We start from the raw sequence: 27,398 nt of genomic DNA on the forward strand, positions 1-27,398 counted from the left end.
ATTCGAGATTGATATTACATGGATAACAAAGTGAGAACAGGGGGAAGTTTGGCAAAAACAGGCAAATTTACGTCATTAGTTACAATTATAAATATTTACTTTTAATGAACTATGATGCAATTACAATTAGTGTATGTATTACTTAATTGCAACATACGATTGATTGACTTGTCATTTTAAGTCCACTTTATGCACAATAAGGCTAATCTGGACTGGACCTACAGTTTAAAGTGGGATCCGAACCACTATAAGCCTCAACCAGGTATTGAACCTGGGACCCCTTGATTACAAGGTGACAACGCTAACACTGCGCCATCGCGGAGGCCCTGCAACTTACGAATGGCATAGTAAGCCCGTTAGTAGCTAGTATCAATGAAAAGGTGAGTAAGGCTGTGTGTCAAATATTTTCTGCTGACACTTTGGATGTACATGTTTCCTCTAAAAAATACAACTGCTCTGATAGTTCATTTCTTACCTACTATTAAAAAGATATACTATACATTGATTTCCCTTCAAAATTGAATATCAGTCAGTTTTGGCTCTAAATTTCAGCCATTTGCGTTCGATGTGGTGAAAAAAGATATAGAACATAAAATGTAGCCTGAAATGTACTGAAAACAATTTCCTTTACCCCAAATTTCTATATTTTTTCTTAGCTATCATAATTATCGGAACTGTCTGCATAAGTCAAAAATGTTGCAAGTCATGAAACAAAAATGACTGCCATTTTCAAACAAAGTATAGTTTTAGAAAAAATAATGACTGTTTTGAACTACCCTTGTACAGGGGTTACGACAAAAAAATGAAAAATTTTATAAATGGTCGAGCACCCAATGCTGGACCATTTGGTACAGATTTACCCTGAAATTTTAGGTAATGTCCAAGAAACATAAAAATTTTCGTTAGAAGGAATAAAAAAAACAATTTTTCTTTGTTGTTGAGAAAGAGCATGTCTTTCCAATGATTTTCAACATCAAAAGCTTTTGGTTCCATCATACCCACATGATGAAAATCCATATTTTCGTAACCTGGTTTTCCATTACAAAAATTAGGCTACAAGTCCATTATTAATCTTTTTATAGGCATTTGTATTTTTTTTTGAGTGCTGATGTATTTTTTCTGAAATCCTCATTATGTAATTGAACTTTGGGTAAAATTGATCATTGGTTAAGGAGAAAATAAATAAAATGTAAGCAAGGGTATCTTGTGTCGAGGGTCTCAGGAGTGACAGACAACACTGATTTAATGACATTTGAAAGTGCTGTAAAATGAAAACTCTTTGAGATGGAGTGAAAAAAATTTAGGGGGTTTCTTTCAACCATAAAGGAAGGCTGTATACCAAATTTCATCGAAATCGGAGATGGTAGGTTAAAAAATCTTAGTTTTTTGTTGAATTGATGTGGAATGACCCCCTATGTAAAATACTTTTGATTTCTGGTAAGTTCTGCTTTCTCAAGGTTATGATATTCTTTGGTATTTCTAAAAATTAAAAATAGAAAATAATTTATTACTTACGTAAAGTGAGTATTTATTTTGTACACCGGCAACGTTTCAGGAACCACTGTTCCCTTCTTCAGGTCCTCTATTTCGGCTATCTGAATAATGCCATAGCCACATCAATTCTTAATCTTGTCATGGAAAAGATTAGGTATCATATGGTAAAGGTAAAATATTTTGGAAAACGCTAAAACATTAGCTGACCCCATACTCACTGTTATTAAAATAATCACAATAAAACCTTCCACTAAAAGACCCTCGTGGAAGTTAAAACTTTTTCAAAAAAAGAAAAGATGCCCTCTTATTCTCATGCAGACTGCCTGTGCTTTCCTTATCGTATGTGTGAGGTCGCGGACAAGTCGATTCTCCTCTCCCCTTATTTCAAGAACAAAATCGTGTATAACTTGGGCTTCGTGTATTACGTCAGAGGTAACCTGGAATCCAAATTTCTCGTATTCCTGTTCCTCCCATTTTTTGAGCATTTCAATCCATAGTTAGTCTATATTACCGTCTTCTCTGTTAAGTTTATTCTCTCTAGTTTTACAAATATACGAGGCCTCATAGACATTCCTCCTAAGCAATTTTTCCTCTTCCCTTATAATTTCTCGTTCCTCTATTTGGTGTCCTTTCTCTATAATGTGCTCTGATAGTCCGGTCCGGGGGGTTCCCCTCCCTTATATCTTTATCATGTTCCTTCTAACGTATGCCCATGCTTCTACATATTTGTCCTATATACTTTTATTGCATCTTATATGCCCCTTTCTTCCCTTCCTCATTATCTTCCTTTTTCATTCCCTCACTTTTGTAATTTGTAAAGTATTTCTCCAGGTTTCTAGGCACTTTCATCCCACATTTTATTCCGTATCCCTTTATTATGTTTTTCACTTCCTCCGACACTCCTCTAAAATATGGGATTCCTACGTACCTAACTTTCCCTTCCTCTTCATTTTTGTTTTCTCCCCCTTCTGCTACATCCTTGTTTGTTCTCTCGTTATTATCATCTTTTGCACATATCTTTCATGCTCTGCTTACGTTCTTCCTCATTTCCATCTTTTTGTAGCCGTTCTTTCTACCCACATCAAATATCCATTCCATTTCTTTATTTAAATTTTCCTTACAATTACATAATCTTATTGCACGCACGAAGAAATTTTAAAAAAACAACATTATACTTAGTCCTGTTTGCGTGTGCGAATTCTCTGTTGATATACATTTCTCCTGACAAAGGCTTATGAAAAATGCCTGTCCTAATTTTCTTGTCTGTTTTACAAATCTCAAGGTCTAAAATACTTATCTTATTATCTTTCATTTCTTCTTTTGTAAATTTAATTCTTACTCCTTGTTCCTCCATCGTTGTATAAACGTTCTAAACTTTCCTTCTTCCCGATAACCAGAATATCGTCGACATATCTCCCATAGAATTTGACCTCATTTCCTATTATACTCAAGGCTACCCTCTCACTAAAGTGAATGAATATACTTGATACTATCCCTGAAACGGGGTTCCCCATAGCTAATCCTTCCTTTCGGACAATTTTTTTTCCGTTACAGTAAAAGTAATTGTACCCCGTACTTATGTTAAACCATCTTACATACTCCCATGCAGTTACTACATCAGTTCCATTCCCCATAAGCCACCTCTGTAAGCAATCAGCAGCCCTTTCCCTTGGTACCTTGGGGTACAAGTTGACAATGTCAAAACTCGATATCATATCTGTACTATCAATTTCCAATTCTTCTATTTCCCTTTTTACATTCCATGAATTTGTAACACTATATTCCGTGTTATCCTTAACTTCTTTGATTTTCGCAACTAGAGTTTTTGCCAACTTGTATCCCGGGTGCATATACATATGATCGGCCTTAACCGAGTCCCTTCTTTATGTGTTTTTGGTATTCCAAAAGCAACTGGGATGATCCCCTTTTTACAGTCTTCGATTAGCCTTTTTTTTCTCTATCCTACTTAACGTGATACTGTTTTCAATCTCCCTTGTTGTTTCCCTTCTTATTTTATTGATCGGATCTTTGTCTACCTCTTTGAAGTGGATACTTAAGAAACATTCTTCCAATTTCCTTTTGTAATCCTCTTTGTATATGATGACCATTCTGTTCTCTTTATCAGATCATATTATAAATATGTCATTTTCTTTGATCCATTTCCTAACGTTATCCAACTTCTTTTTAAACCTCTTATTCTTTTCTTTTTCCCCTCCAAAAAAAAAAAAAAGCATCAAACCCCTTTTTAATTTTCTTTCCTAATTTGTTGCTCGATGATATCATGTATCTTCATCTTGACTTCCCTTTTATCATCTTTGTCATCCAAGGTGGCCCCTATCCCTTCTGCTGCAATGATAAATTCCTCTTTTTCAATTTCAACCCTCCCAATAGCGAACTTTTGACCTTTTCCCATAATTATGTTCAAATCAGAGGGTAATTCTTTCTTTGTTAAATTAAGCACAATATCCTTCCTTTTGTTTTCCTCTCTCCCCCAATCTTCCTTTCCTTTATTGCTCTCCTTCATGTTTCCCCTTATCCTTGGCAACTTGTTCTGAATTTTTATTCTATGTTCATTCTTAGCCGCTTCAACATACTTGTTATGCCTCTCCTCTATTCTACTCCAGGCTATCCCATCCATAATAGAGCTTAGCTCCAAATGCAGCTTTAAGAAGAAGGGAACAGTGGTGGTTCCTGAAACGTAGTCGGTGTACAAAATAAATACTCACTTTACGTAAGTAATAAATAATTTTGTATTTTTAATTTTTAGAAATACCAAAGAATATATATAAATAGTGAATAAGTTGCACAAACCTGAAATATGAATTCAAGGTTATTGAATTTATTGAAAAATTTGCCATTTTATAGGAAAAATTTTGTATTTAAAAAACGTATTTTGTATAATTGCTTGTAGTATTCATTATATGCATAGCCACAGCCACTTTCTTCTCATTTGAGATGATATTGGCTAAAATGCAAACCACAATGTGGCATCATTGTGATGTGGGCAGTATCCAGGTGGCCAGCATAAGAGAGAGGTTCAGTCTGCATCAAGTGCTATCTCCATGTGGACATGGAATGCCATAGTAGTGTTAATGTCTGTTAGTGCAGAAGAGGGATACGATTGGCTGAAACCAATTATTTTTATTGTAAATTTTGTGTATTTTCATGTATGATGCAAATGCAAGTCATTCCACAGCAAAACTGAAGATATTAACTTCAGTAGCCCCCAACAGTGGAACTCTGTTGAAACTATGTCAAAGTATGTTGCATAAATTATGAAAAAAATTGTAAAAAGCAGCAGTCATAGTCTTCCACCGGACTCCTTGCAAGTTTTTTTTCTTTCTTTTCACTGTTACATGCAAAAATGAAACATATCAGCACAAAGCGATGGTTGAATAGTAATAGCTCATTCATAAGTTACATTGCATATTTTTTGGAGTGAAAAAATCAACACTTTCCCAATAGATTTGTTAAAATAGTAAGAATAAATATATTATTTTGTCATTCCAGCATTTCATACTCCCACACATATATAAATGAACAAGAAGGACAGAAATTAATTACCATCTGTAGTTCAGGGTGTCTATCAAAATAACACATCCAAAATTCATGACTTCCTTTTTGGTTTTTCTTAACCTTTACTTATACGATGCCAACTTAGGTAAAGTTGGAAATTAGCAATTGAGAAAATAAATATTTATTTAATAAAAAACCCCTAGAAAGAGGCTAGTTAATATGAAAACTGAAACTGTATTTAACAAGAGAATTAGACTTGCTTTATTTATTAATGCATCCTGAACTGGATTTGGCAGAATAACGAGGCTCTCAGTTTCTGGACTCGCAGACAGTACAATCTTATGTGGGACTCCTGTTGCCGTCCCTATATGTTTGTGATTGTCTCTTCATCCATTTTATCTCATCACCATTCATCCTCATCTTCATGATTAGCCAAAGGGGCAAAAAGTGAAGTAAAATAAACCAAATCAATCAATCAGTCATTTTAGCAGCATAAATTCTCTGATTACTTTTTCTTGTCTTCAAGACTATCTTCACTGGTATACACTCTGGTAGCTGAGAAATGAGGTTTTAATTTCTGCCACACAATGTCGTGGTTTTGTTTTGAAACCAGCCATCTTGGAGTACATAATTTGAGTGTTTTCAATTTAAATCAGCCGCCCACTAAAGGTTAAAGCCAATAAATATCTTATAAGTAAGAAACTCAAGTAAATTCTGCTGAGGACTTTACTATTGACGGTTTTGTATAATACCTTTAGCTCCACTTCTCCTTGGCCTGTTCCAGGATCTGCGATGACCGTGGTGGGGAACCCAAGATCAGTTATAGAAGCGGCAATTGTGGAAGGAAGAATTTTTGATGGATCATATTTGATTTCACCTTTGGCAGCTAGCAATGCAATCAAAATGTTCTCAACACCTGAATGAGAAGTAACACAATGTTAGAAAAGATATGAACCACCATAATAAAACATATTTGACTATTAAACTACAATTAAAAATTAGTAAGGAACACAAGTTAAAAATGTCATAAATTTCTCATTCTCATACATATATATATATCTTACATTTATGTAAATACGTATGAAAAAGTTGGTCTTTGGAAAGTTCCGAGTTAAATTTATAGCAACACATGATAATTAAAACAACTCACTGCTTGAAAGTAATAGTAAGTTTTTTAACAGCTACTCTAGGGTTGATAATTAATAGTGTGTACATCCATGCAGGGCCTACTTATCAACTACAATTCATTGATGACGATGACTAATATTAATAATAAAAAGCAAATCATTTGTAACTAATATTAACTAGGATGGAATTTTGTTTTAATTAAAGAATAAGTAACTGTTAATTTCATTACAAGTTACTGCATTAAGTACATCTTGAAAATTTATTTTCTATAAACTTTTCATAAAATCATAATGATTTCACTAGATGGTTCACATGGAATTTGTCTTAAATTAAGTGTTGCTGTCACAGTTACTAAAAATTTTATATACTAGAAGTTATAATTCTATATTCAGTGTAGGACACTAGATTTCACCGGGGGTGTAAGGGGTACCTTCCACGTAGGCGCCCAAAAGTCAACCTCACTTCCACGTAGTGCACCCTGGACTAAAGACTAACGAGGCTCTGGCGACTATGGCCAGTATAATTTTGTGTGTGTTGTCCTGTTTTTTGTCTTTGTGTGTGCTGAGTGCCCCTTTACAGCCTCAGCTTTTAACAGAAGTCAGAACATTTTAAGATTTTTATTTATGCAACGTTAGAGTTGTTATATATCATGGTAAGGGGCAGGCCCCCGTATAATGTGACGGGAGCAAAATAGCCTAAGTGCTGACACTCCCAAAATTTTAAATTCAAATTCTAGTCAACTAGATTTCACCTTTATTTTGTTTATTTCACAGTTCAAACCAAAAGGCAGAGAACAAGTAATTCAAGAATTGGATAATTTACATGGATTCCATAGAAACTAAATGTCAAATTGATAATACAGCAATTCAATCTGTAAATAATTGATTTGAGAACTCAAGTAAAAGGTCTGATGTGCTACCTTATGGGAATCATATAGTAGTACTTGAAAAGAAAACCACCACCAATGTGCTACACAGTGACAACACATTTCTAAAAAGTGAATGAGACAGGACCTACAGTTTAAAGTGGGATCCAAATCACTATGTGCCTCTATTGGGTCTCAAATCCATGATCCCTTGAAAACAAGGTTACAAAATCACCACTACACCATTGAGGAGCCCTTACGATTAGAACTGAATTCAGATATGGTAAGATAGAAATGTATTTGATAACTCAATACACACACACACACACACACCTCAATTTTGCTTTCATATTCATAAAGATACTAACATAATGGCAGATTTGTGAATGTCACGCATTATTTATAGAAATATCAGATCAGTGAAATGATCATACCAATAAACTGATATGGCCTTATCCAAAGACACTTTCGGGCTTTTAGAAAGGTGATAATATTAATTTTGAATTTACATTAAAATTATGAAAAATAAATCATAAGATATTAATTAATAGTAAGTGAATTAGCTCTGGTTTTACTAATTGGCCCATGCAAAAATCTCACCAAAAGTTGAATTTTAGGTGTTATCTAGCATAGAATGATACATAATCCTGAACTGCATAATCTATATCCGCACCTTGTTATCATTATTGAAATTAAATAAAGAAGAGCAGGCCATGTAGCACACATGGAACAGAATGAAAAAGTGTACAGGTACAAGTTTAGAAATGCTAAAGAGTTAGTTATTTATGCCCTATGCCATTCAGAATTTCAAATGCAGAAAAAAATATTAATTTAAATAAAAAATATGAACCACACTGGTAGGAATTCAAATGAATCAGTGTTCGTTCAATATTCATTATACTGTTGAAACAAGAGAATAATTTTGAGACATAAAACTGACTTACCATATATTTTCTTACAATGCTTCTCTATAGCTGCTACACAAGAAGCACAGGTCATCCCTTTTATGTGCAGAAAACACTTTTCAAAAGTCTCATCATCCACAGCCGCAATTTCTTTGGTTCCTTCTGATGGAGGTGAAGCGTGTTTACCTTTATCAGGTGTCTGCTTAACTGCATGAGAATAATCTTTACCTGTGAAATCAATATGATGCATTAATGTTGAAAGCAATTAAGCTGCATATTAAAGTGGTGTTACAACTTGCTGGCTCAAGTATTCGCAACAGTTTCACAAGTATGAACACATGATTCCCTACATATGTTTGGAAATATTAGCTAGCATTTCAAGTCTTGTATTTGTGTTAATATTATTAGCCTATCAGCAAATCATAAAATAATGGTATCTAATTTTTTTCATGATCTGAAGAAACCACATGATTTGAGGAAAGATTGGAGAATAATAATAAGTATGAATATGTTTAGCTGACTTAGCTGACTACAATATTTTTTTGTATTTAAACATTTCTTGGTAGCTTGAAATAGTTTGGAAACACACGATCTATGTTTTCTGGTATAGGAAAATCAAATATTTCGTTTCATATAGATAAAAGGTTATAAATGATTATTTCACTCATTATAAAAATTATGAGATCAACATGGAGACTCTGAACTCTCTGAGATTACCTAATTCAGTGCAGGGCCAGAAGAACAGTGCCAGAGGCATAAAGAACTACAAAGAGAATTATTCCTCTTGTAGTACACAGTTGATACAAGCATTTAAAAACATGTATTGAAGTTGAAGTTAACATTTCAGGAAAACATACTTTCCCTTTATCAGGCATTTATTTGTAGTTTAATCAATGTTACAGTTTTAACAATGGGATATGTTTAACAAACAAAGAAAAATACTTATACAATGAACCCTGTCTATGACATCTGATGAAGGGAGTATGTATTCAGCCAAACTATTACATCATGAAGCAAGTTTAAATGCTTGTAACAACCGTAAATTACGAGGGTCACTCTGAAAGTTTTGAGAATGGAAACAAAAATAAAAAAAATAAATTATTCCATTACATCTTCTCACACTCTATACAACGTGTCATCCGTTCAAACCACTTTTTGAATGCTGAACGCCATGCGTCATGCAGCATGCTACAAAGACACTGTTCATATGCAGCCATCGCAGTTTCAGGTGAGTCAAATCGACGACCATGAACGTCTACTTTCATTTTAGGGGGGGAAAAATCACATGGGGGCAGATCTGGACTGTAAAGGGGATGTGTAATGTTTTGACTCGTGACTCGTTCAGAAAATCTGTTGTCTCCCTTGAGATGTGAGCAGAGGCATTGTCATGATTCTGCACAGGCCTGTCTTTGGATGGTTCCTCCTCAACACATCGAACACTTTGGGCAGACATTTGGTCGTGTACCATCTGGCAGTGACTGTTTTTTGTTCTTCAAATGGAACTGTCACAACGTGCCCACTAGCAGAGAAAAAAGAACAGATCATCTTTTTGCCAACATTTCTTGATCTCTTCACTTTTGTTGGAGGATCCTCCCCAGGGAAGACCCAGACTGATGACTGCCACTTCGTTTCAGGATCATATTGGTATATCCAGCTTTCGTCACCTGTCATGATGTTAAAAATGTTTTTTGATCTTCCTCCACTAAATTTGTCCAACATTTCCTGGCACCAATCCACTCGTGCCCTTTTCTGCTCATTTGTTAGGTTGTGGGGGATCCAGCGACTGCAAATCTTCCTGACATGAAGTTTTTCATCCAGGATATGTCTAACTGCTGCCAAACCAATATTTAGGCTTGTCTGAATCTGCACATATGTACATCGTTGATCTTCTCTCAGCATATGTTCAACTTTCGCCACATTTTCATCCGTTGTGGATGTTGCAGGCAGCCCTGAATGATCTTCATCTTCAAGGGAGTCCCTTCCTCTCTTAAATTCTGCAAACCATCGATAGATGGTGGCTTGTGAAGGGCAAAGATCCCCAAATGCACGGTGCAATCTTTCACAACATTCACTTTTGAATAAACCAAGTTTGAAGTCATAAAAATTCATAGCGCGGAAATGCTCTCGTTTCAGATCCATCCTTGCACGAAACGAAACCTCAACTGCTGCTGTGTAAAATATCATACTGACTCAGCCCATTGTTGGAGCAAGTTGAAACTTACAGAGTTTGCTATTGAAATATCAATCTAAATATAGAAACACCAGCAGCCTGTTGCGTTGGCTTATTGTTGTCGATTCTCAAAACTTTCAGAGTGACCCTCGTATAAGAGGAATAATTCTACAATGTAAGCAATATGTATGTACCAGAAGAACTAAGAAGAGAAGTTAAAGAGTATTTCGATGATATTAACCAAGGGAGATTTCAAAGAGGGAAGACAATTTGTCAATTTGTATTGAGGAGATAAATTATATACATGGTTGGTTATCCATCCTGAAGCCCAATCTACAACAAATGTGTTCTTGCTTTTGAATCCACAGCAAACGGTGACTGATTAAAAGAGAAGTTTACCATGAGTTAAGATTTCTAATGTGATAAAATCAACACCAGCATGTAGTTCAGATTTACATTTGAATGCAATATTCTTTAAGAAATAATAATTTATTAGACTCTGTCATTGTTAAAATCTGATCATTTACTTCTATGAATTTTGATTCATTAGAATTTTTTTTATCTTGAAAACTGCACATATTTTCATTCTGTTGACATGCTGAGAAAATAACTTTAAGCCTCTTTTACTACTTGTTACTATTTTCAATATGTACGTACGGTATTCAATTTTATTTAAGGCTATTACTTTCCATCATATACTTTCTCAATCTTCTCATGTGATACCTCATACCCAGATAGCAGGATCTCCATAAACAACATAGAAGCATTTTACCATGTTTCAGCTTAAATGTAATTAGGTGAAAATCATGTTCTAACTCTAAAGCTCATGTTCTGACAACAAATAGTACAAACCAATAAGACAGAATCTATGCTATGCCTCTTAATACACACATATTTAACCTCACCGTAGGTCTCTAATCAACATTTCCTGAAGATGAGAGCAATGTACGTGCTCGAAATGTTGGAAGTTAATACTGATTTAACCTGGCTAGTAACCTGAGAACACTTGTCCAAATCACATCCTCAGGGAAGTTACAATTCGTACTAACAAATAGTGATTACATGGAAATAATTATTACTGAGATCTTTTTAAATAGGTTATTTTAGAGAACTATAATGTTTCACTTGCTTAATACAATGCAATGCTAGAGTTGCCTCTTTTTAGATTTGGTAATGATTTTACAGCATACATGATCATTGTATCACGTCACAAGTTATGCATACCATATGCAAACAATCTAAAATTTGTTTGACTCAATTTGATAACTGCACATGTGTCAACGAAACATCGTATGTGGGCACATTTCATCCAAGAACATATTCATATATTTTCAATAAACATAAAAACTAACAGCTAATTTATACTTTCGTAACCGAGATATACAGGTGCATACCTAAGACTATGTGCAAGATCCTATCTCAAAACTGAACTGATCAGTAATGGATACAGAACTAAAAGTATACTGCATCACTTATTCAGAAAGAATCAGTCTATGCAGTAAGTAAGAAATATGCTTCGAACAGTCGCCAGCAACTTATACACATTAAATCACTAAGAATTTACAAGTTTCAAGTCAATGAAAATGAAAAATTATATTTACCACATATCAAGGAAATAAAATATTTCCTAATTAAGTTCTATATTCATTGTATGTAACACATTTCAAAAAGAGAGTACTTAGTATGTTCTAAAAAAAAGGCAAAAATATAATTAAACTCTTATTTAACATTACCACTTTGCACAGCAGGACTTCCATGATCACCACTAGCTTTAGTTTGTTTAACAGTAGCCTGATATCCTAAACTAGAAACACAGTTAGTGATTGAGTTTGGTTCTGTAAGTGTAGAATCGAACTGGATAACACATTCCTGATCCCGCATGTTCATTTTTACTCCATTCACTCCCTTCTGCTTACTTAACAGTTTCTCAATACTTTTTGCAGACTCCTCTGATATGGCATCGAACACTATAACACACTCTGATGAAGATTCCAAGGAGGCCTCAAAACCCATGTCATCTATTGCTTCACAAAGATCATGCGGATCGGTAAGTGAAGGATCATAGTCAATGTACCCTGCGTTTTCATCCAACACCACTTTAATGTTTTTCACACCCTCCTTTTTCCCAATGTGTCCTTCGATGTTGCGCACACATGACTGGCATGTCATGCCTTCAATATTTACCCTTACGTTCTTTAAAGTGTTCAATGAAGCTATAAATCCCATGTCCTCAATGTGTTCACACAACTTTTCTGGCGATGTCAAATTTGGATCATACTCAATTTCAGCTTTCTTATCTTCCAAGCTCACCTGAAAAGGAAAAGTGCATATATATAACAAATAAGAAGGAAATAGGAAACACTTACAAGACACTAGAATTAAGTTTTCATGTTTGTGAGCCACATCTTTAGTTGAAGAGGAAAGAAACATGGTGGAGACAGAAGTTCTCATTCAACCTGCAAAGTTGCCAGGTCCAGATCGAAGCTGTAGATGGTACAGGAAATTGTGGTTCTCTAGCCAGGTTTGTGGACAACTGCGAGTGAGGGGTGGGGAGAAGGTCTGGTTGAGAAAGTCATGGAGTGTCCTTTTTTTTCAGGTCAAGGGGGGAAGGGAGGGTGCCCTCATGACAGATACATATTCTCTCCCATCTTTTCAATACTGAGGTAAAGGGTGGATGATCGCTAGTGATTTCAAAAGTTGAAAGTGAAAACTCTGAACTAGCCAAATTCAACGGGATCATGATTTTCTTTGCCTTCTAAACTGAATTTAAGGTGGAGAGCTGCATCTATTAGATTCATTACAATCCTGAAGTTATTGCCGAGAGTCTGTTAAAGAGATGAGACAGATATTGAGTCAACTGTGTGTGTCAATAGCTGATTATAGGTTTATAGGTTCCTAAGGGTGAGATAGTTGGGCAGAGGAAAGAAAGTTCTTTAGAAACAAAGGCATGCTACAAGTTATGGGAGACTAGATACCTAGAAGAGGTATAATTACTCCTTGCCACATACATCAGTTGACTGGGTGGGTGCGAGATGGTCAAGAATATAGTGATCCTACTGTCAGATTAAAAATTATAGATACTAGAGTTTGGACTCCAATTAAAAATTAACCAGTAGACCTACATAAAAACGAGTTACATCAAAATTTAGCTCATTCAAATCTGCGTTAATCTATGCTAATTAAAATTTATCAAGTATGCCTTCTATTTTTTATCGTGTGAGAACAAAAAAGTGCATATTTTTTAGTTTTGCAAACTATCACTCTTTTTTAAATTCTATTAATAAAAAATGGGTAGTCCGATCGTGATGAAATTTTAGTACAGTGCAGGCAAAAAGGTTTTAAACACAATTCTGAATTTTCAGATTTTAAAAATGTCAAAAAACTGTAATTATCAGCTTTTCTTAACAACTTTTTCTTACGTAGAAATTTTCAGCGAAAAATGCAGGCTCGACCAGGACTCGAACCCAGGTCTCTGGCATACTGTGCCATCTTAGGATTGGGTAGTCCTGCAAATATGATCTTGGTCTTGTTTTGAAGCTTTTAATCTGTTTTTAAACTCCACTATCATTGTTGGTTCACATTGTGAAACGGATTTAACACAGATTTTTATTCAAAGGAGTAAATATGTACGTGGAACGTAGCAACACCACACACAACAATGTCCGTTGAACCATAGAAACTGCAGGCTGTCACTGCAAGTGAATGCACGCAGTGTTAATTGGAGTCAATTTGGATTCCCACCAAAATGGATGGTGCATCAATAACTCACAGTGGACTAAGATGATCTGACTGATTTTTTATAGTCTTCTTTCACTTACCTCAGGTTCTTAAAATAAGAACTGGGAAGGTAAGAGATACTTGCTTCCAGTTAAAAGATATTGATTTTTGACGAAAAGTGCAGATGGAAGATATTCTCTAAATCAGATCCAATTTAAACTGTGGACAAACAAAACTTTTCAGTATTAGGGCTTTGTGAATATAAAATTTTTGACATTTGGCACCAACCTAAGGTACAGGGTTTCTGAGAATGAATGTGGGTTTGATAAGGTTTTGTGAAAGATACACTACATGTATACACCAAACAACTCGTTCTCAGAAAACCTGTGTATATGGACCTGATGAGACAGCAGAATGTTTAAATTTCTGATCTATTTCATCATATACTGTTATGTCTCTATTTTACATACTTAGTGCTGATCCACGTACATGATTAGGAAGAGTGTGATGTTAAAGATAATTAAGGATGATGTTACAATGTGTTTATTGAGCATAGTCAAGTAAGATTTAATAATTTTTTCACGTAAATGATTTATTTAAATTATCAAAATTGATAATTTGACAAAAATATTTTTATTGGACAAATTTTCAAAAATGAAATAGTTTGTTCCTCTATTTTCCAAATCTTTTCCAACTAGAAAGTACATATAACTGAATACGTTATCTTCAGTTATTCTATTAACTATTTCATGAGCATACTGTTTTGAAATTTTAGTAAACAAAATCATACCTTAATACTGATAACTCCTGATTTTTCAATGATCGTCCCCTCAATGTGCCTTACACATGACTGGCAGGTCATGCCCTCAACAGGAATGGATGTACGCATTTTGTCTGGAATTGGATCCAGCATAACACTGAATCCTAAGTTCTCAACAGCAGATCTGAAAGTAAGAGACAAATTTTGTAAAGAAATTTGTTTTTAAATTCCACTAAAGACATCTTACATTGAAGTGACAATGAATTATTATTTCAACTCTGTGTACGTTTATTCCTCAAATAAGAATGCAATTTGTCGTACTGTTTCATAAGTAGAAAAATAGGGTATCTGTAGAGTTGGAAGGATGCTGATGACAAAATAGCTTTTTGGGAAGGATTTTTTTTTTTTTGCAGACATTATTTTCTAAATTTACCCATTAGTGGACGGCTCCTAAACCTGTCTTACCACCTCCATGTGGCAGCAATTAACGTGCAATTTTTCCTAAACTACAAAGATCCACTTTGTCTTTACTTAATTTATTTGTTACAGAATATAATTACTGGGCTTTTACTTTAGGGAAAATTACGAAAAAAATATGGCTACGGAAGAGTGTGCTTTCAAAACAGCATACCTGTAGCTTTTATTAATAATAATTATAATAAAATAAATTTTGGTTCACCAGTCTCGGCAGCTTCCAAGACAGAGTGATCAGCGTAAAGAGCTCTTTTGAACCTGGTTAAGGCAAGGATTTACCATTGTGTTTGTCCCTTTATGCATTTGATCAATTCATCATTCATCCTCATTATTACGATTAATATAGCAGATAAGAAAGCAATGTAAAATAAATTAAATAGAAAGGAAGTGTGAGACCGAACATCTTGAATACTAAAAATTTGATATATATCTTCTTCTAGCCTCATCTTAAAAAGTCTTTAAAGTCTTGTCTTGTTCTCAGCTTGATTATGAAAAGGGATCTTGGTCTCACCTCAAACATACACTAGGGGTGTTGGGAATGAAATTTTAAAATGAATTTATGGTTTTCATCACGGAAGATCTATTGCGTAAGATTTTTTTTTTTTATCTTGACACTTTTCTGAATCTGACACTGTGCATTATGTACTGTATACTTAGTCTTAAAACATAAGTTGCAATGACCTTTGGCAATGTGATCTGGCAGCCTAGTGCACAATAGGCCTAAAACTGAGACAGAAAATACAAAAAGATTGGCTAAAAATGGCAAAAAAGACCTGGCTTTTTATGAAAGAAGTTTCTTCATGTTAAATCCATTTTATGTTCAGATAGGCTAATTGGGACAGGCTCTAAGTTTGGCAATAGAGTCTGAACCAATGGTGATCAAACTCATTACTTGAATTACAAGACAAAGGCATTGGGTATGCACACACATACACAAACAAATATGCAATGCAAAACAAAGTAGTAACTATGAGCAATGGCCAATATATGTCTCTTGGTTGCTAAATCATGTAAGATTATTAACCTAGTTGCAAAATATGGGATTATAAACTTCTAAACTCACAAATGAAACTGGAACTGAAATAAATTAGTCACAATTGGCCAAAAAGCCTGCCTTTTATTGAAAAAAAAAAAAGAAAAACATTCATCCAGAGGGCAAAAGCCAGCATATTTGCTACTCTGCTTGTTACAGTTGTAATTAGTAAAGTGAATCATTAAAATTGAATTTGACGAAACACCAAGAAATTAATCTAAGGAGAACTGCAGGATGCAAGAATGCAAAGGTCTGACAACTACCTTTCTATGGGATGGTCACTTTATTTTTTGGGGGTGACGACTTTCTGCTACTGCTGCTGCACAGGAAGATTTAATCCAAGAATGCTGCCCAGAAAGGTGGCAGTTAATCATTAGGTTCTGGGTACCAGAATTTGTTTTTAAATAAATTTGATGCTGTGTAAAATTCTAATATTTAATAAGGAGATTTCCAAGTGCTGTTTGAAAGATAGTGTCAACTGTTTTAAACCATGTAAGGTAATTTGTGTAATAAATAAAATTAGGTTGGCATTGTCTCTTGTCTCTCTACATTCAAGTTATGTTTCAAGAGAGCATATCTCATTTTGTACTGTTTTATCAGTCAAGTATTTTTTTACAATTTTACACCGAGAAGGAAAGGAGCTTTAAAACCCAAGTCCTTTGGATTACTGATCCAATGTGATTCCAACTACACTAAGTAGCTAGTGGTGTTAGTGATCACTAAATAGGATGCATAAGGTTACCAAGCAAATTGTCCAACACCATGTTTAATCTCTTCGTTTTACACAAGGAGAGCTTCAAGTATTGAAACAAAATGCCACACAAGCTGCTGAAAACCTCTGCACTAGCGTGCGTAAAAATTGATTCCTTAGAAACACAGCATGCAGGAGAAAAATTAATGAAAATAGTCATGGACAATTTGCCCAGCAATACTTGTGCACCCCACTGTACAATCTATCAATAATATATAGTCCTACATTAGAATCTATTTCAGAGCAGAATAGAGAAATATAGTTCAGCAGAGAAAAAATAGATGCTCTCTTGAAATATGCAATTTGAATAAAATTTGTATTTTAATTACTAATTTAACACTGCTATTCAATTAATGAAGCACACTAAAATTTCTAAGAGGTATACACTTTACTGAAAGACATTGTATATTATACCATATCTGGGTTGTCTGCCAGAAAGTATAAATTTTAGCATGTGTTTTAAGGTCTACATAATAAGGCAACATTTCTCCTGTCTATACACAAGTAGAAATTTAACATTAATTATTGGTTAAACTCACCTGAAAGAAGTATGCATGATGCCTGCAATTAGTATGTAACAAAAGGCTGACAACTTTCAAAGTAACAAGTTCTACAAGCACCTGAATTGTAAGTCTGTACTGCTGAAAGTCATGTGTCACAAGGTTCAGTGACATTACCCATAATCACAGTTCAGCTGGTAGTGTTTAAAACAGAACAACACTAATGCCTATCACACAACATCCTGTTTATACTCTGTAACTGGTACGCGTGAGTGAATGATATGCTAGCCTGAATGGCACTGGAATTTAAATGAATCATGACAACTGAATGACGTAGCTTTACATCATTGCCCTGTTACCATGGGTGTATTTAAGGGGGAGGGGTACAACGGGTCCAACCCCCCCTTTTTGGTTCAGTAAAATTAACAGATTACCTGTTCTATCAGCTTGTTCATAAAATTTTCTTCAGACTTATTTGGTTCTTCTAATTTGGAGACATATAGGAAGGGATATGAATGGGAAAGAAATTAATTCCACACACCAGCTGGGATTGCATACCAAATGTAAGCAATTTCCTGATAGTTTCGGAATTTCTCTGGAAAATGATCAGAATTACTGACATTTCACAAATTCTATAATGTTCCATGTAATTTCTGCCCGAAGCAGTTGTTTATGAACTTGTAGCATGAATATTACCGTTTCACTATAAGTTAAAACTGGAAAATACAGGAAACAAAAAATAATATATTCTACCAGCTTTGACCCTCCAAAGCCTACTTTCAGTGGAGTGCCCAAGGAGGGGTTGGTGGGGGTCATAATCCAATACCTTTCGCCTAGTATTCCATAAACAATTACGTTAAAGACAGGATAATGTGGCAAAAACAGGGCTGTATACTAAAAAAGTATATGGAAACCCCCCCCCCCTTCCCTTTCGAAGTTCCTGAGCATGTACTGCTTACATTTAAAAAATGTGGTGGAAGATCAGTTTTGGAGCTGACAACACAAACTGGACATGGGTACCTAATAAATCAAACCTTTTGCAATGAGATATCGCAGATTTTCAATTGTCATATCTTGTAATTTCAATTTCTGGTAAGTCAAGTAATAAAACCTTATGTTACTATATTTTCTGAGGTTTTATTTAACCCTATTTTTTTTAAAAAAAAAGAAAATACTTCATTATTCTGAGTATGGGGTGTAGTTTAACCTTAATTTGCAACGTCAGAAATTAAGTGACGTACGTTACCTCATATTGACCAAAACGAGTTGAATCTAAAAGTTGAGAGCATCTTTTGTGCCAAATTTCAGAATTTTTTAAGAGGACCCATCGGAGATATTTAATCTGGAAAACTGTCAAAATTCAACGGCCATGTTTGAGTCCATGCTCTAAAAAAGGGTTGCATTACTAAGCACTGGTATTTTATTTACAGACAACCTGCAGGAAGGTCTGCACATGAAAAAAATATATCAAGCCTTAGACTAAACCCCTTCATTGAAAAAATGAGGCTTAAAAATTCATTTTTTTAACTATTGTTACCCCAATTTCCACCATAATTTTCGTACTTACGATGCAATTTTAAGCAAAACATACTTGAATATCATAGAAAGTATACTTTATTAGCAACAAAATGAATTTTGTTTCAGGACTCTAGCTCTAATGGTTTTTGAGATATTACGGTTTCTGAAAAGTGCTATATGAGCAAAAAAAGTCATGCGCCATTTTGGAAAAAATGGCTGCCCCAGGAGAACTAAAGACTATATATTTTTTTAACATTGGTTTTGATATCTAGAAACACGTACAAACGTATGTACTAAAAATGATTTTTTGTTAAAATGGTCATGCAACCAATTATTTTAAAATTGGTTGATTTGACATGGAATGACCCTGTACCTACTGTGGAAATGTTTGTTGAGAGTGTTAATGAAACTATAATAATTTCAGTCACTTTCCTTCCAGTGAAAATAAAACATTCTGGATGTATTTACTACATAATTGTAACAAACTATTAAAATACATAATACTATTTTAAAACATTATTTTGTCGGAGATTTTTTAAATGAAGGTTTGCAAAATATCAGATGCCATGTTTATTTACAGCTTAATGATAATGGCACTATTTACGGTTCAACATGATTAGTATTTTGTACATTGCTCTACACGAAACTTTTGCTTTCTTGCCTACCAAAGTTATTCAATTTTAAATCAAGATAAATTTAAGTGTTTGTAGTTTACATATTATATTTCCTTTTGTATAAGTTTCACCACATCAGTACGTATATTTCGTTTCCTTTCTTATAGCCTAATAAACACCATTCAGTAATTACGAGATTAATGTACTTTCACCAAAAGTGATTCTGATACCTACAAATTCCTTATGTACAACATTGTATAAATTATTTCATTAACGTGATTTAAATCAGAGATTTAAAAAAAAAAAATCATCAGATTTAAATCGCGATTTAAACCAACCTGATTTTTTTGGATGCTGAAAGAAACTCAAAATGTCGACATAAGATGTTCTCAAATGTATTAACAAGTGTCCTCTATGGATGTAGTAGTTACATGTCTTTCTGTGTGTAGTAGGGAAGATTGATTAATTGAGTTGGTGTTTTATTGATTGATTGATTGATTGATTGATTTAGTTTATTTTACTTCGCGTTTTGTGCCTCTTGGCTAATTTGCGAAGATGGGGATGAGTGATGAAATGATGAAATTGATGAATGGACATTCACAAACAACCAAGCCCGACCGGGATTCGAACCCGGGACCCTTAGCGTCGCAGCGCGAGAGTTGGTGTTTTAAGTTCACTTTATGCACAGTAAGGCTAATCGGGACTGGACCGACAGCTTAAAGTGAGATCCGAACCACTATGCGCCTCCACCGGGAATCGAACCCGGGACCCCTTGATTTGCGACGACGGTACCACTGCGCCATCGGGGAGGCCTGTAGTAGTGAAGAAAATACTAAACCTTAAATGCACACATGGATGAGGTACACAGCCAAAGTCTTGAGTACAGTTTTCATAAAAAATTTAAATGTTGGATACACGTAAATATGGTAAGAATGACTACATAGATCAGGCGGTATCACCTGAGCGCCGGGAAATTTCGAACATTCCGCGTCCCGAAAAGCTCCAGACTTAGTCGGAAATACGATTTTTTCCCGTCCCGACCAAAAACATTGTCCCATTTGCTTCTGTCCAATGAAGCAAAGAAATACACACTGGTTGGTTCACTTGCTAAGAAGGAATTGCCCCGCTAAAAGACGCACCAGACGGAATAGTTACCTGGAAAAAATCCCGGGAAGAAGAAGGTGTCAGATGATAAATAATAAGTGGAACCTAAGCTGGTGTCAAGCACAAGGAGCAAGATCGGAAAGTCTGAAGGTTGTAGTGAAAAACGGTAGAGAACGATGAATGAAATACGAAATGTATTTTTGTAATAAATCTCACGAGTAAAAACGATTTTGAACAAAATGAGCGATTTGTTAAAAACTAGTTTTAAAAGTTATTAAATTCAAAGAAGAAAGAAGAAAGGTTAATTCAGTAGCGTACGCAGGATTTCATCAAGGGGGGTGTTATTTCGAAAACTTTCTACAAATTCACATTACCATTGTTTTATTATACTTTAATTAATTAATAATAATAATGAATTAATTAATAATAATAATAAATTAATTAATAAGTCTTATAATTAATTAATTAATTAGTTTAATTACTACTAATAAGTACTACTAATGCAACTGCTAAATTATGAAAGAAATAGAACAGTTTCAAAATAATTGTCTAGTCAACGGTTATTTGTATATGATAAGTGAGACATTTTAAGTGTGAAGAAAATCCATAAAAACAAGCAAATATATTAAATTTATTGAAATAATCGAAATATGAAACTCATTCAAGGAGCCGTGTTGGTCTAGTCTGACAACTTCGTGGGATATCCGGGTTCGATTCCCGGAATTGGTTGGAATTTATCCAGCCTTGTCTCCACACCTAGCCTCATAGCAATGGGTACCTGAGAGCAACCTTGGGGGATGAAGGCTGCCGGAGCATGGTGCTGATCACATCACCTGCAAAATATTTCGCGATCGAGAATCTTTGGGGCCCACCATACCACTACGTGTGCCTTCATGGCACGGTGCTATATGCACGGGGGAATTTACATTACCTTTACCTATGGAACTCGCCCAGGATGATGATGAATAATGTTGCTAAATTCCACTGAGTCTATGTTTTCGTTGAAAAGTAAGTTTATAGACATTCCCACACATTTATCACTTCTAAGCCAAGCGTCAGGTCAACCTTGCAGCAGGTTTTAGCATATGTAGATCCAAACGTGCGCGCAAGAATATAGTTCCACTGAGACGGGTTCTATTCCGACACAACTGCATACTTGCAAGAAAACAGTTATTTAATTTGTAATATACAGACAAAATAATACATTGATTAGCAGGTATGGACTTAATTGGTTGCAATCACTGTGCAGACGAACTTAGAACCGCAGATTCGCCAACTCGAATCTGTATTGCGTTGAAGAGACATTGAAACTTTAGAGCGAGTCGAGCGAGACTGAATGCGTTGCAGAGCGCGTGAAATCGCTGATACCAGTGTTGCACATCCCACTATTTTAACCCTATGTTTATTGTAGAGCGGCGAGAATGGCTGAATCTCCTGTTCAGCGCGCGGTTTTACCCGAATGTTATTTTGGGCTTCATCCGAAAGGAAATGTTCTTCAAAGTCAAGCAAGTTGTTTTAAATGCATAATCCTCCTTGCGGCAACAAGATCAAAGTAAAACAGGGCGTGAGGTGATTTGCCGTCAATGTGCACACGAATTGTATCACGGGTGTTGAATGATTTGCCGTTTGAGTTTAGCAAGAGGAAACGATTGTTTGTTGTTTGACGACAAAGAATCTCCGCGGTATTAAAATATATCGCAGTGAGAAGAAACATGTTTATTATTTGGACGAGACGTCCTTCAAATCGGTGAGTGGGGGAAGGGGGAATAAACCATGGAAGGATACCACCATGCAAAACCACCGCCAGGGCTGAAGAAACCGACGATGAGGGGAAGGGGGAGGCTTATTGTTTCACCCACTGGCGGCAATGAAAGCTTTGTTGAAGGCGCATATTTACTGTTCCGCGCAAAGAAAGGGAAGGGTGATTATCAGCAACAAATAAACAGACCAAGATTTGAATCCTGGTTTAGTGAAGTGATTCATAAATTGAAACCAGAGTAATAGCGACAGACAATGCACCTGATTGTATATATCACCAATAACAAATCATGCTTTTTTGGTGGTACAACTTGAAGTGCGTGTGTCTTACAGTAACGGATGTATTGCGAACGAAGCAACCAAGTTTTTCATAAATCTATTTCTTTCTAAACCAAAAACAATAATTTGTCATTAAATTCAAGAGGGGCCTATCGTTGTTTACTTTTATCTTTGTTTATTTTTATTTTTGCGTGCTCGAAATATACACACATGCTCTCATGTTTAGAAGTTGTTTCGCTCTTATATTAATGACACATTTATTAAATAATATATGCGCAGAAAGTACTTTTAAAATGTTATGTTTCAGGAGACAAAGAGAAGCAAAAATACAATCCACTTGACATGCATGCGGGTTTTGATGTGTTGTGCGGTTGGCAATACTGTAGATTTTCTCAGTGTCTCCGATGTAAGCAGCTCGGCGGTTGAGGAAAGACTGGCACGGAAGATTCTGAGCTCAGTTCTCGCGCGGATTGATACATAAAAACTGCTGCAAGGTTAACCTGACGCTTGGCTTAGTTGATTCACAAAGCACTTCTTCAACATTATTTAATGATGTGAATGTAGACTCAGCATCACTTGAGAGTTCACAAGGGGATGTGAAATCAGTAGCGGGAAGAACGTTTGCAATAAGGACGAAGCAAGGAATTTTCACAATTCTCGCGAGAGTCACTGCGCGACTGTTTGCAAAAAAAATTGCAAAATTGAACTTTGGGGCCGCTTAGATTGTGTTTGGAATGTTGTGTCTTTTTTCATGCTGCATGGGAATAATAATTCAAATTATTATTATTATTATTATTACTGTCGCAGATCTTTGACTGTAATAAATTAGCCATTTTTAAGTTTTTCTACAGCATTTTCCATAATATTTCAAAAGCTCAAGGGGGGTTTAAACCTGGTAACCCCCTTGCGTACGCCACTGTCACAAGGGGATGCAAAATCAGTACCGGGAAGAACGTTTGCAATAACATCGGCACACTGCGACGAAGCAAGGAATTTTCACAATTCTCGCGAGAGACTGCGCCACTTTTTGCAAAAGAATTGCAAAATTGAACTTTGTGGCCGCTTAGATTGTGTTTGGAATGTTGTTTTTCTCCATTGGAATAATAATTCAAATTATTATTATTATTATTACTGTCGCAGATCTTTGACTGTGATTAGCCATTTTTAATTTTTTCTACAACATTTTCCATAATATTTCAAAGGCTCAAGGGGGGGGGTTAAACCCGGTAACCCCCCCCTTGCGTACGCCACTGAGTTCATTGTATTCAATATGTTGGCCCATTTTTCTAGAAGCGTCGCCCGACGCAAGCGACTCTTATTGTTTCAATTGCTCTTTTTCGGCGAACGTAACAGCCAGTCCTCAAGTTGGAACGACAGTAGATAGGAAAACATTTGCGACTGAAACAATAGGAGGTCTATCAAAATTCTTTGGCTACCGCAGTGGCCTACGTCGGGTGTCACTTCTGGAAAACGTAAATCCCCCCCCACAAAAAAAAAAGAAGCCTCAAGCCGGATGATACGTGGAAAACTAAACCGTACCCATTACAAATTTCTGGGCACGTGCATAGGAGTCGGGAATGAGGACACTTTTTTTTTTACTAAAACTAATAATTTATACAAAAATAAAAATTCCCTTAATTAGCCAACAATTCATAATCCCCCCACAAGGAAATTGGTATAATTTTACGTTATAAAAAGCAGAAAGTTTGTTACTTTTATTGTTAATAGAAAAATAAAGTTCATTTGGTTAATATTTGAACACAGAATAATCAGAGTTAAAACTGCTTGAGATCGAACAAAAATGACAACATATACAGGAAATAGGTTATATTTTCATATTCTTCTATTTAATCAAAAGAATAAATGATTCAATAGTTTTCAAAATAAAAAAAATATATGCTTTTAGGTGAAAAGTCACACAATGTAAATTTTATATAAAATTTCTCTCAAACTTTTACAGCCTCTTCTTGAACGAGACGTGTAAAAGTAAATAACAAAATGCAATAAATGTGAATTTCAATGTACGGTAAAAGAAGTAATGGACAACGGTTGAACTCAATATTCAATCGTCTTATGGTTCATGTGATTTTTTTTTACTGAAATGGGATTATTTTTATTAGTTTATATTTATTATTGCATAATAATAATTATGACCGTTGTAATAATACTTAGTTACTATTAGTCTACTATTCAAGTTTTATCTTGGGCTGGCCCCCACCCCGCAAAAATTTGTGGCAACGCTCATGGGCAAGCGCTACTTGCTGCTCGAAGCAAATGTGATCGGCCTTTCATACTCGGAAGGCAATAAGATCAATTCCTTCAGCTGCAGTATATCAGTCTCCCATATCATTTGGCTCGGTTCCCAACAGGGGGCATTTGTAGGGGAAAGGGGAACAAGTGATAACAGCTTTATCAATTTCCTCCTGCAGAACATTCTGATCATCTTGACGGCAGCAGTGTTTCATGAGAGTAAAACCACTCGTTAGAATTACAAACTCCCACCACCTGTGCGATGGTGACGTAGCGGGTGACATAAAACGTGCCTTAGTTTGGATTCAAAGACAAAACTTGTGCTATCAAACCCTACGGACACCACCATAATGCCTGGTTATGTCTAATCAGAGTGGAAGACGAAGGCATCCACAATTATATAGGAATGAGCAAGAATATGGTAACTGTCACCGATCTTCCATACAATATACAAAATGACTCAACTGTTAAGTAGATGGCGACATACTCTACGAAATACAGACCGTGAAAGAAATCTCCACAAACTTTCTCAATTCTTTACAAAGAATGCAAATACAAAAAGGATAAAGGCACTGCTCAACAAGAAACTTCAGAAAATTATTCCCTACAGGAACGCATTCTACTAAAAAATTAAAAAACTTCACTACGAACGTGTAAAAAAAGACCTTACCTAGTATCTGAAGCGATAAGACCATAGCTGTGTTCGCCCTCGGCTTTACGTAAAAGTGGTGTCTTTTCCTCCATTTCGATCGGTCAGGGGTCAACGCTATCTTCAAGGTCAGTTTATCTAATGTCACACACAAATCAAAAGCTGAAAGTTAAAACGTTGGGAATATCCCTCTCTGCTGTTCCTGTTAAACTTATTTCGGGCTAACGTCCTCGCAATTAGTTGAGATGCAAATGCTTTGCAGTAGATCACAGTGCGTGAATACACATACACGGGCGTTTGGCACACGGCGACGAGGCCAAGAGTGCAAAGCTTTTGCGCACAGCCATCTTCCGCATCAAAATTAAGAACGCGGAAGCTAAATCCCTAGCGAAAACACTCACATCTCTGCCAGGAAAGCACCACAGCCATTTTCTACCACGCGTCAAATACCCTCGCGTACATTTCGGAGTTCACCATATCAGTTTTATTCTACAAATCGTATCGTTACTCCGACAGGAAGCCCAGAACGGCATGCACATCTCCCGTCGGACACGCTGATCAAAACTTGTCCTGTTTCTCGCTGGATGCCGCCTCGGGAAAGATTTATATTCCTTGCGGTACTTCCGCTCGATATGAAAGGGCAGGCGCAATGTGCCGACTGATCCATAGCATTGAAAACACACTAAATAACAATTTCCTTCCAGTTAAAGAAATACCATTATGCTGCACTGTGTAAAGACCAAACTGTGACAAGACTCGCAACCTCTCCACTGCAATACACAAAATACGGATGTCTCTAAAGAAAAATTGCAAGTCTTAACCAAAGAAGAGGCGTCATGAAAGGTTCCCTGGTTATTCATATCCTCTCATGACTCATGAATTTTCACAGCTGGTACTTCCCCGTCTCCTTCTCGCCTTCGGGCAAATCAAACAAGGGAAATCCCGCAAAGGTCAGACTGGTCAGACGCCTAAGCAATCAGCCATGTTATAGTTAGTATTATTAGCATTAATTTCTTGTTGGCCTTCAGTCAGTAGATGCGTAATCGTAAAATAAATAGCATCGAGGCGCTGGCAGACGAGGCACCAATAGTGCTGCCGTGCCAAGGATAATGTAGGGCCTTACTGTTCGCACGGAACCCAGACACCTCTTTGGTCAAGCCACGACGTCCTTCTGACGTCAGGCAACATTACAGTGTATTTATGCTGAGAGAAATAAACCTATACTCTGTCCCAGGTATCTCTGGAGCGAGCGAACGAAAATAAGTCACTGCGCAAGTAGTGACGCGAGACGGTTCCACCAATGAACACGTGAGAGGGAATGGGATTGCGTGTAGAAGAGAAGCCACTGCAGTTAGCAGCCTTCGCAGTAGCGTGTACTGCTTCGTATTGCCAACTAGATTCCCTCAACCATTCTCCACCGAACCCTATGAAAAATAGAACACTCGCCGCAATGTCGATTGACTTTGAAAACTGTTTCCACTTTGCTACTAGTTCTTCCATATCACGAGGGAAGGAAATATGCGATCCCATAAGCTGGAGTGTATTTTTTTGCCTTTGTGCTTTGCTACAGAACAAACACAAATGCACTCCTCACAAAAAGTTCGGAATATTGTTATATCAGATGATAGACACTGTCTTGGAATGCAACAAGACATGGCATCTGTCTGTCTGCTGAAGGTTCTTGTGTTTTCATCAACATATGCCACCGTGCCTATCAACTATTGCCTAATATAACAATATTCCAAACAATTTGTGAGGAGTGTATAATTTATTCATATTCATATATTAAACGTTGCAAATGGATATATTTGTAAGTGCTTCTTCGCAACATCAATAGCTGTCGTGTGTTGTTTCGAACAATTAGCACGTTCGTGTTAAGCGTTTGGGATGTACACTCACGGACATTCTGGGTT

The 27,398-nt window shown here is 35.9% G+C and overlaps 1 protein-coding gene across 9 annotated transcripts in view; it reads right to left on the reverse strand.

Annotated features, from left to right (window-relative positions):
* Positions 1–27,398, reverse strand: part of ATP7 (copper-transporting ATPase 1) — a 297,586-nt gene that overhangs the window by 73,782 nt on the left and 196,406 nt on the right. For 8 of the 9 annotated variants that reach the window (XM_083120375.1, XM_083120376.1, XM_083120374.1 and 5 more), the window contains 4 exons: positions 14,586–14,739; positions 11,812–12,388; positions 7,948–8,136; positions 5,763–5,926 (listed from right to left, as the gene is read on the reverse strand). In XM_083120375.1, the coding sequence (XP_082976501.1) occupies positions 5,763–5,926; positions 7,948–8,136; positions 11,812–12,388; positions 14,586–14,739 (1,084 nt within the window). Of the gene's footprint in view, positions 1–5,762; positions 5,927–7,947; positions 8,137–11,811; positions 12,389–14,585; positions 14,740–25,506; positions 26,187–27,398 lie in introns of those variants that run through there. The other variant, XM_083120380.1, reaches the window with a different exon arrangement.

Source organism: Lepisma saccharinum, chromosome 4 (assembly GCF_977018435.1).
Source record: "Lepisma saccharinum chromosome 4, izLepSacc3.1, whole genome shotgun sequence".
NCBI lineage: Eukaryota > Metazoa > Arthropoda > Insecta > Zygentoma > Lepismatidae > Lepisma > Lepisma saccharinum.